Below are 13,389 nucleotides of genomic sequence, written 5' to 3'. Positions count from 1 at the left end.
GGCTCTGTGGTTTACTCGGACAGGGCGAGCACCGAGGAGGGATTTTGAGGATTCGTAAAGAAGATAAATTAATCCTCTGTTTGTTTAACGGGAAGATTGAGTCTACGGAGCCCCGCAGGGGACATGGAAGAAAAAAAAAAATTAAGACGGACTTTTGCGAGATTTCGCAAAACTTTTGCGAGATCTCGCAAAACAAACGTATTCTTCGGCCTTCGACTTCCCGTTAGCTCGAAGCTAACGGGAGGTCGAGACCTACTACAGCCGGGAGGAACACCGCTTTCCCGGCACATCGTGCCTCGACCTCCCGGTCGGCTTCGAGCCGGCGCCCGAAGAATGCGGCTAAAACTGTTGCGAGATCTCGCAAAACTCGCAAAAGTCCGTCTTAATTTTTTTTTCTCCCATGTCCCCTGCAGGGCTCCGTATGAGTCTCATAACTAAGTGATAAATAAATAAAGCTTCAGAGCTCAGGAGGCAGGAAAGGTTTTTCTTTGGAACGCCAACAAACTTGAGTGTGGTGCAGATCAAAGTGTCCATGAAGCCAGGCTTGTGCGACTCGCCATCATCCCTCCGTCTGTTACGTCTGTGTTTTATGTCAGCGTACAGCCGACACGGGCGAGGTGAAGTATTCTAGTGGCTACCAGTGTTTTGAATCCAGAAGGGCCAGATGGATGCTGGTAACATTTGACTCTAAGGGGACCATAATAAATAGTATCATAGAGCCACAGATCAAGCGAGCAGCAGCGTTATCTCTTCTTTTTGGGAGGAGTCTCCCCCTGGTGGCAGTGAATATAACAGCTCTTATTTTATGAAATCGTGTTTGTTTTGTAAATTATGGTCCAGTTGGAGCCAAAGGGACGATTAAAAAAGAAGATTTTTGTTTCTCAGTCATATCTGTCGTGGTTGTGCTGTGTGGCAGGCAGGGCGAGGACCCATGTGCACGAGACGCAAGACGAAGGAAAAAACTCAAAACGGCAGCTTGCTGGAAAACTCACATCGAATACAAAGCTAAACTAGAAAACAAACCAGGAACTGAGAACTAGTAACACAGAGGGACAAACACAGCATCGTGAGGGTACGACACGATGACAGACAGAGGAAAACACGAGCAGGATGGGGAACAGGTGGGAACACAGCGGGGACTAATCAGACCCAACGAGACAGGGGAGGCAAAACTAGATACGCTGATGTAGGACAAGGACTATCAAAATAAAACAGGAAACACACAGACCGAACTCAGACTCAAGACACGCAACATGAGACAACATGACATGAAACGTGGGACACGGGAGCAGAGATTAAACACAGGCTGAATCCCTAACCAAAACCAAAACCATGAACAAAAATATTTCTCATCATGTTTGGTCTCAAAACACTGTCGAGGATTCAAGAAGGTTCCATGAGTGGGCGACGTCACAGCCAGTGTCAGGTTAAGATTACGGCTGAAAATAATTTTAAAAGCCTTCGTTTGCTCCTTTTCTAAGCTGGCTTCACCCTTCGTTGTAGTAAACAGTTCAGTAAAAAGAATCTAGTCTCTGCGCTGAACTTCCTGCGCTGTCTGACTGAAAACAAACTTTTCTAATGGCGGTGCATGTGGCACGTCGAGTGCTGCGTGGCTGCGAGGCGTTGGCTCAGGAAGCGGCGCCGCTGAAGGACGGTTTTCTGACTCTTTCTGCAGGGCGTCATTCAGAAAGAAGCCGACCGTGAGAAGTCTTTGTCATCTCTGCCCTTTTCACCATCTGACAGGTCTCACCCCCCTCTCCTCACCTCCTCCCCCCTCTCGCCTCTCCCTCTCTGATAAATTTGGACTGGGTGGCCTGATCGACGTGTCAGCGTTTGCTCATAAATCTCTGACATCTCCGTGTGCCAGAGACGGACTCGGCCTCACGCCTTCGTGGTTTTCACCGTGTGTCGCACGTCGGGAGTGAGGAAGAGCGCTCCGCTCGATTACGGTGGAAAAAATGAGACTTTAGAGGACAAAATGAAAACGCTAAGCGCCCCAGGTACGTGACCCCTCTATCCGTTTGGATGCGGTTTCCATGGCAACAGAAGTGCAGCACGTGTCACGGCTGAGCGTTGTTATCAAGATGGAGGAAACTCTGAAAAGAAGCTGTCAGTACACTGAAAACAAAGCAGAGAGCAGGATTCATCAGAGAAACCGATGATGGTTTACAGTCCGTGTAGAAGTTTATTAGTTTATTGTGAGCTAACAGAGTGAATTTCAGTTCAATATTTAGTCTGAATAGTTGACAAGTTAAATCAAAGTCCTTGTAGAAGTAAAATTGCTACATGTTTAAATTAACGAGGGATGCACATCTCTAATTTTTACCATGAGTTAAAAGCTGGACATAAAGCCTCACCAGTGAAATCTGAGTACAGATCCTTGTGGAAAGCAGGTCGTACAAAGTGTGACCAAAAAATTGTGAGAACACGTCCATAAAAATCGAAACTACTTCTGTAACGCTGGATCTACTGAAAAGTGATCTTTTACATTTATTTTCATCTTCAGGAAGCAGACAAAGTCACTCTGAGGACGGAGCAAAGATCCAGAAACTCTTCCCCCAAACCTAATGTGCAACCATCAGATGTTACATTTAAACTTTGCCTAAAAATGTATATTTTGACAGGATAATGTCCACAGAAGATAATGTCCACCGAAGAAGGCCTCATGGACAAAGATGCAAATCATGCACAGGAAGCTTCTGGTAGCAGAGATGAACTATTGGACATGTTTTTGTTGAATAAAACTGTATGTAGGTTTAAAGGGAATGAAATACATAAAAAATGAATAGTCCCATGGGATAAGATTATTTTCTGCTTACTGAAAGTTAAAGATTGATTAAAGATGCTTCGTTCTGCGTTTTTTTTTTTATCTTTAGCGTTTTCTCCAGAGACAAAGAACAGAAGAAGAAACACCTCCAAACAACCAGAAAACCTAAAAGTGGGACACAAATTCTCCAAACTCTCTTACAAAATGCTTGCTTTTAAAATTCATGTGTCTCAGATGCTGGTTTTTACATTTTCATCTGCAGACACTCACAGGATGCAGTGGTTCATTGTTGGATGGCATTCCCGGGAATCTCACAGTGATATCTGCACTGTGGATTTACTGCATGAGGTGAAGTTTGGGTAAAATCCAAAAGTCCCATCTGTTTGTCAGCTGAAACACTGAACACCACATGCGGTGAAACATTTCTGTTCAGTGCAGCAGGTGCTGGAGATTTTAATCACCCTAAATGAGACATTACAGACCGGTCTCACATATGTCGGCAGATGTTTTCCTTTGGTACTTAGTCTGGAAATGTCTGCAGTAACCTAGAAAATTAGAAAGTGGAGCTTTTGCAGATGTGGTTAATGTTGCTGAGAAAGTAAACATTAGAATACGTGTAAAATATGGAGAACATAACAGTTAAAAACGCACACATTTTACTGGTACTAAAATAATTGGATAAGCAGAAGAAGATGGATGGATGGTTGGATGGATCGATGATGGATGGATGGACGGTTGGATGGTCAGATGGTCGGATGGACTGACGGATGGATGGACGGTTGGATGGATCGATGATGGATGGATGGACGGTTGGATGGTTGGATGGTCAGATGGACGGATGGACTGACGGATGGATGGACGGTTGGATGGATCGATGATGGATGGATGGACGGTTGGATGGTTGGATGGTCAGATGGACGGATGGACGGATGGACGGATGGACTGACGGATGGATGGACGGTTGGATGGATCGATGATGGATGGATGGACGGTTGGATGGTCAGATGGTCGGATGGACGGATGGACTGACGGATGGATGGACGGTTGGATGGATCGATGATGGATGGATGGACGGTTGGATGGTTGGATGGTCAGATGGTCGGATGGACGGATGGACTGACGGATGGATGGACGGTTGGATGGATCGATGATGGATGGATGGACGGTTGGATGGTCAGATGGTCGGATGGACGGATGGACGGATGGACTGACGGATGGATGGACGGTTGGATGGATCGATGATGGATGGATGGACGGTTGGATGGTCAGATGGTCGGATGGACGGATGGACTGACGGATGGATGGACGGTTGGATGGATCGATGATGGATGGATGGACGGTTGGATGGTTGGATGGTCAGATGGTCGGATGGACGGATGGATGGACGGTTGGATGGTTGGATGGTCAGATGGACGGATGGACGGATGGACTGACGGATGGATGGACGGTTGGATGGTCAGATGGATGAATGAGTGGATGGATGCACACCTGCTGTATAACAGACACCTTTGTGAAAAGTGTACCAGGCTCTGGGGCGTGGACCCTTTTGGTGTTTGATGCGTAGAGTTGTATATGTCATGCTGTTGTGCGTGTTTAATATCAGGAAGCTGTTTTGTAAATGATTTTCTCAAGCAGCTTGCTGCTGACCCATTTAAGCTACAGGCCGGCTCTATTTAAAGCATCGAAAAAGAATCTCATTTGTCTTCTGCTCCTGAAAGCCGGGAAGAACTTTTCAAATGCAGCCAACAGGAGCATGGATGTCATGTGTGAATGCTGTTTACCCAGAATACAATCGTGCCCACATACTTCTGGCTGTACAGTGACGCTCTCACACAGACAACATGATGCAAGCAGTGACTCACCTGAGCTCGTCTCCTCTGAGGTTTTAGGAGCAGCTGTGTGACCTCCATCGTCTCTGCCACACCTGGAGTTTCTGTTTTCAGTCTCTGACAGAACACGCTCAGGTTCGTTCAGCACAAACTTCCTGAATTCACCTGAGATCTGCTCCAAAGGTTCGTACACACCTGCTTCGGGTCCTCGGAGTCTTATTCTTGATCTCCCCCAGTCGCGGTTTCTTTGCAGCAGCTCCTCAAAGCCGAAGGCTCTGCCTCCTGTTCTACTTTTAGAAACTCTCGAAACCACAAATAAATCAGCAGTCTGAGAAAGAAGTCCTTTATTAGGTTGATGAGGAACTGTGAGGTCTTTAATGTTATGATCCTGATTATTCAGGACTACATGTGGAAAAAATCTGCAGTTAACAGGAAGCCAATGAGAAGAAAAACGCCTGCTGTGGCATTTTGGTTCAACTGAAGACGTTTCAGGGAGCTTTTAGAGCAGCCCGATAATACTCCCATCATTTCTCTCGTGTCCTGTGAACTCATAATCTGTCTGAGTGATTGATCAGTGTGCTCAAATGTCTCAAACTGCTGCCTGTGCTCGTCCAGCCTGCTGAGGCTCTAAAATCTTACTTCCTGTTGTGCTGATTTATCCACTTCCTGTTAAGCTTTCCCTTCAGCAGGAAGTTGTAGGAGCCAGCTGGGCGGCCTCTCGGAGAGGCTCAGACGCTGGAGGATGCATTGAGATAAAACGATCACCTGAGGGACAGGTGGAACGTCGCAGCAGGCCAGAGGAAGCTTCACCTGGCGACGTGTTTGAATCATTTATGTCTGAAAAGTCAATCAAAACAATTTGTTCTCTTATACCAACAATTTATTATGCTCAACAGCAACTGTGCAGGAGTGAAATAGACATATTAGACGACAGGAATAAATAAAAAAGCAGGAGAAAGGAGCAGGAGTGTTTGAAATCAGTACAAAGAGTTAATAGAGTCTGTGTGAGCGTCCTGAGTGATGAGGGTCACTCAGATTGGTGGGCAGGGGTCGGGGGAGAAGCTGTTAGTGAGTCTGGAGGTGTGGCAGCTGACTGACCTGAGGCGCAGACCAGAGAGCAGTGGGTCAAACAGGTGGGGGGCGGGGTCACCTGTGATGGCCCTGGTTTACTTGAGACAGGAGGATCTGGCGATGGCCTCCAGGTGTGTCAGAGGGCAGCCAGTGATTTTTTGGGGGGTGCTAATGACCCTCAGTGCAGCCTTCCTGCTCTCAGTCGTGGCCCCTGAGTACAAACACAGGAGGATCACGCTCTCCACTGAGGAGGGTAGAGCAGCAGCTCTGGGGTTGAACCCTGAGCTGTAAGCTTGTGTATCTCACCTGGCTCCGCCCTCGGCCTCTGTAACCTCTGCTCACCTTGCTCACATCATGTTTCTGTTCTTAATGTTGCCTCACAGAAAGAAGGTCCTGAGTTCAAATGCAGCGGGAGCCTTTTGGTGTAGTTTTTGTTCCTCTGGTGCTTTTATTACAAACATCATGTTTGATGTCACCAGATGGAAATCGTGGAGTCCGAATAAAAGGAACTACTTCATCTTCATGTTACTGTAGCTCGCTGGTGGGTGTGTCTCCTGCTGACTGTCAGGGTCAGAGTTCATTTGAGTGACTGCGAATCTCTCTATGACTTCTGATTGAAATCCTTCCTTCCTTCCTTCCTTCCTTCCTTCCTTCCTTTCTTCCTTCTCTGGTCTCGTTCTGGTTTACAGTTCAGGGTCGGAGCTTGTGTTTCTCTGCTCTCAGCCAAACAAAAACACACGATCTCAGGAGCATCTGAGCGTCGCACTTCAAACATCCTTTCTCCGTAGTTGCATAGCAACGGACGGTCGGCGCTCCTGGCTTGGTGAGCAGCTGAAGAAAAGCCCCTTTCAGTGCACATCACAGTGAGGGCTCAAAGAACTGAATGAAATAGATTTTTTTGCCCATAAATTATAAATTCAGACTGTGAATTTGATTTCCCAGCAGCCTTTTGGCTTTAACGTGAAATCAAAGGCAGTAACGGCGCCGCTGAGCCGGTAGTTCTTTGAACGGGAAGCTTCTCCCCTGTGTTGGCTCACATTTGTGACCCTCTAAAATGAAGCTGAAGACAGCGGCTTTAACAGAAATCAGTGGGAGTGTCCTGTGGGTCTGCGTAAACTGAATGGATTCAAATATCCATCCATCTTCATCCGCTTTATCCGAGGCCGGGTCGCGGGGGTAGCAGCCTAAGCAAAGAGGCCCAGACCTCCCTCTCCCCAGCCACCTCCTCCAGCTTATCCGGGGGAATACCAAGGCGTTCCCAGGCCAGCCGAGAGATATAATCTCTCCAGCGTGTCCTGGGTCTGCCCCGGCGCCTCCTCCCGGTGGGACATGCCTGGAACACCTCACCCAGGAGGCGCCCAGGGTGCATCCTTGTCAGATGCCCGAACCACCTCAGCTGGCTCCTTTCGATGTGGAGCAGCAGCTGCTCTACTCTGAGCCCCTCCCGGATGGCCGAACTTCTCACCCTATCTCTAAGGGAGAGGCCAGCCACCCTTCGGAGGAAGCTCATTTCTGCCGCTTGTATCCGCGATCTCGTTCAAATATCCTGAAATAGGAAACAGAAAAAACAAAAGCGGAAATAGGAAAACATAGGTTTCCAAATGCACAAGGGAAGTGTTTCTGGGGAGACAATAAGCCGACGGACCAGTGTGCTTTTGCAGCGTTTTTCTTATTGCTGGTGTTTTCTTAAGTTGCAGTCCGTTTGGCCTCTCAGGGCCACCGTAAATCCCCTAGATCGTTTTAGGGCACGGTGGTGAGCACTGTTGCCGCACAGCAAGAAGGTCCTGCCCATATGGAAAAGAAATAGTAAAAACGTATATGATTTACTCATGAAAGTGGCCACTTTCACATTACTTTCATATATTGTTTTAGTAAGTATCCAAAACATACAAGTTTCATTATATAATTTTTCAATGGATCTTATATCTATTTTTACTCTTGTATGCTTTTCATACAAGTTTCACACAAGACAGATACAAACTTTATAAGATTTATATATATCTTTTCCATGTGGGTGAGTTCAATTCCACCATCAGGCCGGGTTTGCATGTTCTGTTCGGCTTCCTCCCACCATCTAAAGTCATGCAGTTAGTGCGGATAGGTTAATCGATTAATCTAAATTGTCCGTAGGTGTGAATGTGAGTGCGAATGGTTGTCTGTGTGTTGGCCCTGCGACATGGCGACCTGTCCAGGGTGTACCCCGCCTCTCGCCCTATGACAGCTGGGATAGGCTCCAGCGGCCCCGCGACCCTGAAAAAGAGAAGCGGATGCATGGATGGATTTAACTTCCGCGTCTGACAGCTGTGATCACATTCAAATAAGTTCGTAGTAAAGACCCACTTGTTGCATTTCTGTTACAGGAAACTAACAAGCTGCACGTTCGAATCAGTCGTGAACTTTTTGAATAATTTTCTGGTGGGACAGAGAAGATGATCCCAACATGTACGCGCCCTGACTTTGTTTCAGATCAAATCGGTGGACGTCATGTGTTATCCAGTGTGATGTGATGCAAATCAGCACAGTGTTAGTGAGGTCACAGAGAACCGTGCACCTCTACAGGACAAGAAGCCTTTTGGTAGCAGTCGCCCCCTGCTGGGCATTAAAAATATTTCAGGTTAAAGGTGTGTTGGGTTCATCTCTCACCTTTGTTAAAGACGAGCACCAGAGTGCAGACGGAAGTTTACTTTGCTGTTTTAGTTTCTGTGGAATAATCCTGAGTAAACGTTAAGTACTGAAGTGAAGTGTATCACAGCACGGGAGGGTTTCTAAGCTCATCCAAGTTGACGCACACGACATTCAGAAAAACCAAAGCAGCAACAAAAAACCCACAAAAAGCACAAAAAGGCAAAAAACTACAAAAGACTGAAAAGCAGCACAAAGCCTTTTCGCCTCAGTCGTGTGCAGGATGAAATCAGAGCTCACGTCTCTTTGATCCTTCTGTTCTGCTTTATGAATCAAAGCTCTGAGATTACAGATTCATGGAAGTGTGTGTCTCTGAGTGTGAGTGTGTGTGTCAGTTGGATGATGACTGACACTCTGCTCATCCACATCACTGATGTGCCGTCAGCATCGACAGCATCCAGCTGTTTTCCTTCACCGCGGAAAGTCTGCAGCTGCGGCGCAGAGACAACGACGCCCCCGTTCCCTGAACTAAAAGGTTCAGGCGGGTTCAAGATGACATTTCACAAACAGCTCGCTCTTGTTTTATTTAAATTTTTGCCTTTTCTCAGGAGAAAAGATTCAAAAAGGAAGAAAGGAAAAAATAATGTGACAGGTAAATGGAAATGTGACCTGATTCCTGCATTAATTAAAATGACAAAAACAAAACATGAAAACAAGAAATGATAGAACAAGAGTGGAGCTTTACTAAAGTACACCGCCACTGCTCTGCTACAGCCCCACAGACTGTACAGAAAGGATGGACACAGTCACCGCTGTGCCATGTTGCAACATGATGCTGTAACTCCTCATTTTAATGACGTTTAAACTGATGAGTTACAACATGAAGCTGCCATACAGCTGCTCTGAAGCCGAAAACTCGCCGTACAGGCCAAAACTGTTTTATTTCTGACATCACAGGAGGATGTTGGTGCTTCTAAGCTGCCTTCAGTTTTCAGGCCAGGACTTTTTGCTTTGACAGCAAACCCACAGCTGCCTGTGATGACATCATCAGTCACCCAGACGTTTAACGAGGGGCTCGTATGCGATAAATAAGATGGGATAAAAGAATTTTGAACGGTGCCTCGAGTGGAAAATAAACCGTCTTACTGGTATTTTAAGATACCAAAGTTACTACAGCACGTGTCCGGGCCAGTAAAATCACATAATCACAGTAAGCAGGTCGTATTTTAACTGAGGAATTTCCACCTTGACCCCGTGCTGCGTTTCTGCTGTCTTCACAGCAGAAAGTGAAGCCGAGGGGGTGAGAGCAGGGAGCTAATAAACCAGAGCCTCCATTTCACCTGCTGACCTGCTCACCAATTTAACAAGAGCTGGAGAGACGGCCTGCTCGGTGAGCAGCAGCTGATTACCTCCCTGAGGGGGAGCGGTTTGAGACCACGCTGCTCCAGTTTTTAGCTTCGTGCTGACATTAGCAGTCTCTCCCTCTGGATGTGACCACCAGTTTTTATTGCAGAAATATCATCGCTCCACAAAGTTCTTACCCAGTACGCTGTGTGCATCCTTCAACTTTAAGGCACTGGTTCACATTGAAACGTTTCTAAAAGCTCCCTGCCGTGAACATCATGAACGCCATCAGTAAACAGGTGCTTCACACCTGCAGAACGTCCCTCTGACCTGTGTCTCTCATCTAGGAAGGTGCTGAAGCAGATTCCTCTGGGTGACCTTCGACCCGACGAGACGGTTAGAGCCACTCAGGAGGCCCAGCTGCTGTCTCAGCTGCACCACCCGGCGATACTGACCTTCTACCACAGCTTCCTGGAGAGAGCCGCCTTCTGCATAATCACAGAGTACTGCCTGGTAACAGGAACCAGGAGCACTCACAGGGAGAGACTGAATCCCTTTGATCTAAAACCTCACTTAACAAAAATAATCTCAGTAAATTCAGTTGGACCTTCAGTGTTCAGCAGTTACAGTCGGCCGCCAGTTAAAGAGGCCACGCCCCCAATAATGCAACCATCAAGTGTTAAAAAACGAACGTGTGAAGGATTTAAAACAGTTGCAGTGACCAGAGGAAACTAGTCTTTGTTTGCTCCTGTTTTAACCTCACTGTTGGAGCCTCAAGTGGACGTTAGAGGAACTGCAGGCTTTGCTTTTCTGCTTCTTATTTATAGCTGAATGTAGATCACTCACAGTAGCTAACGTAGCTAACTACACCAGCTTGTTTGAATGAGCGTTTTAAGTCCCAGAGAGACATGTGGTGGTAAAGTCTTTTCTTTTGGTAGCATTTCAGCATGCTTGGGTTGACTGTTCTCCCCCACTGCCGGCATGGTTCCCATTTTCAGCCTTGGAGCTTGAGGCTTGATTGAAACACTGCCTGTTTTTGGGAGACACGCCTGATGTGGGTTCAAACTCTCGGTCATCTACCACGGGAACATGGGTTTGCGCTAACTCGCTGTCCTTCTGTAATGCGCAGAGTTCAAGCTGCCTTAAGCCAACCTGCCCGACGCAGCTGTTAGAGTTCGTTCCTGATCGGGTTTAAAATGCCTCCCTGTCTTACGTTTCTTACACCTGCATGTCTGGTTTGTTTGACGTTGCAGTGAAACCGAGTGCTCTCTTTGTCCGGGGCCGCCGTGCTCTTCAAAAACATCCTCACCTCAGTCACAACACATGAGGAAGTAAGAATGAAGCAACCGTGACAAAAGCTGCAGATCTGCAGGTTTGCATCAGCGAACGTTGGGCCTGTGGAGAGCCCCTCTGTCTGATAAAGACACAATGAAGCAACAGCCTGAAACCGAACCCCCCGCCCCTCCCTCCACGCCATCTTTCACGCCTGCTGTCTCGATGACACCAGGTGCCGTCTTCACACTCAGCCTCTCCACTAATGACTCTCACGCTGCCTTCATCTCCACTCGTGTTTTTCTCTGCCTCCCACACTCGGAGTATCCCCCTCGCCCGCTCGTTTACGTCACCTGACGGCGATCCTCCCCCCTCATTACCCAGCTCTCTCCCTCCTCCCCCGCCTCCTTCAGCATCTCCTGAAGATTTGAATCACTGCTGCAGAACAGTTCACGAAGCTTCCCGTGCTTCTGTGCTGCCAACCGGCTGGTTTTCTGTTCTACAAACACACAGACTGAACGATATTTAGGCCTTTTGTGAGGATTTAGTGTAATTCAACACACTTAAGCATGAACAGGCTGCGCCTTTGGAGATCTTAAGAGCTACTGTTTCTGTTCACCCCATTACCCACAATCCCCTGCAGAGCTGTGGACGACTCTGAGGCATTGCTTCAGCCTGATAGAGTGAGCAGAAAAATCTGATTTGACGAAGAAAAAACCGGAAATCACATCGTCTTATAAAATCCAGAACTGAGCAAACAAAGCTGGAATCACAGCAACGTAAATGTCACGTTTGAACTTTCCTTTAATATCTCAGTAATCTGATTATAATCGTCGGCACATCAGCGGACGGGCTGCAGTTAGCTGCTGCTGGCAGTTGGTGCGGCTCCTTTTAATTGCATCAGTCTGACAGAACGTGAACACGCCAGGCTGAGAGCGAACAGCAGTACCGACCTGTAGCTGGAGCTTCAGCCACACGTTAATGAGCTGCTGGAGTGAAGCTCTCTGGCTGCAGGCGCCCCCAAACTGGTCTGCTGTCAAAGCTTCCTTCATTTCACACAGAAGCTGAGACGAAAGCCTGAGCCACTCAGGAGCTGCTACTGTGGAGTGAAGTGTAATGACACATGCACTTCAGTCAATGAGTGACGCATCACTTCCTCCTCGCTGTGCCCTCAGGATCGGGATCTGGACTGTAAGATAGGAGAGGTGAGACGAGCTGGGCGGAGCCTTCCTGAAAGCCAGGTCGTTGATTGGCTCATCCAGCTCCTGCTCGGCCTTCGCTACATACACGACAGGTGCAGAGTTTTCTATTATTTCCTCTAAAGTCGTCTTTGGCTTTATATGTTTGTCCTGTTTCTGAAGCGAATCTGCTCCACATGTTTTATCTGCTGACACTCGGTAGTTAAGTAGAAACACGTTTTTGTGGTTTAATGAGATTCTAGGTGACAACAAAAAGTCACAAAAACAGTAACATTTGTAGCTGGTTAATATTAGAACAAATGATTGCAGATTGAAGTGGCTTCAGTCTGCAACCTGCATTTTATCCGCTGTGCTGCTCTCTGCAGGCGGATCCTCCACCGAGATCTGAAGGCCAAGAACATCTTCCTGAAACGAAACCTCGTTAAAATCGGTGAGCGTCCTCTTTGTGCTGCTGCTGCCGCGAAGGCTTGCGGTACTTTCCTCACGTTTGTGCGTGTATTACAAAACTGTCTGCTGCCTAAAAGGGCTTCTTCCTCTCACTAACAGCAACAACAACAAACAGGGCCGCAAATAGAAGCGTGCTTCCAGCTAACGAGTGGGTAGTAACGCGGGAGGAAGTGGGTTTACGCTGAGTGTGTGGAGTGTAAACTCAGCAGATTGTTGCTGCTGCTGCCGTCTGCAGTTTTGAACCAGAACTCTGTGAGAGTTTAGTTTACCAGCTGCACACACGGAGCACCGACGCCACAGAGACGCTGCAGATCTACTGTGCAGTCATGTGAGCGGCGTTACGTTCGGCACAGTTAGTGGTTTCCAGTAGCTGTCAGCAAAGGTGTCGTCTCACTGTGTCACGATCAGCCTTATGTTAATCAGATATTCAAATACATCCGCGTAGAATTAGAAGTTCCAGATCTGTATCCACAGATCTGCTCATTCACTCATTGGCTGTTGCTTTGGAGCTGTCGGGGTCAGTAGCGGACACTCTGGTCCATTTCCATTGGATTAGTGCGTTCTCCAACTTTAAATGTTCATTGTGTGTTTCACAGCTGAGCGACCGAGTGTCTCTGACTCTCCGCGGCTCCGTTGCTCCTACAGAAGTTATTTAAACCTCTGACGTCTCGGCTCAGGTGCTCTTCGTGGTCTCAGAGCGTGATGTTCCCACGTCGAGCTCTGAAGAGCTTTTTGTCGCTGTTTGAGGGCTGCTGGAGGTGAATAATGCAGCTTTGCTCTTTATAGACAGAACAAAAAAGCAGAAGACTTGGAAGGAAGCGGGTAAATCGTTCAGGCC

The 13,389-nt window shown here is 47.5% G+C and overlaps 1 protein-coding gene across 1 annotated transcript in view; it reads left to right on the top strand.

The window, feature by feature from the left end:
* nek11 (NIMA-related kinase 11) overlaps positions 1–13,389 on the top strand; it is a gene marked incomplete at its 5' end in the record, with an annotated part of 62,840 nt that overhangs the window by 5,827 nt on the left and 43,624 nt on the right. Inside the window, 3 exon segments of the mRNA XM_080896874.1 lie at positions 9,981–10,146; positions 12,081–12,199; positions 12,470–12,534. Coding sequence (XP_080753000.1) covers positions 9,981–10,146; positions 12,081–12,199; positions 12,470–12,534 — 350 coding nt within the window.

Source organism: Rhamphochromis sp. 'chilingali', assembly GCF_963969265.1.
Source record: "Rhamphochromis sp. 'chilingali' genome assembly, chromosome: 11".
NCBI lineage: Eukaryota > Metazoa > Chordata > Actinopteri > Cichliformes > Cichlidae > Rhamphochromis > Rhamphochromis sp. 'chilingali'.
The sequence above is the reverse complement of the archived record's forward strand: the minus strand, read 5'-3'. Positions and strand labels throughout refer to the sequence as shown.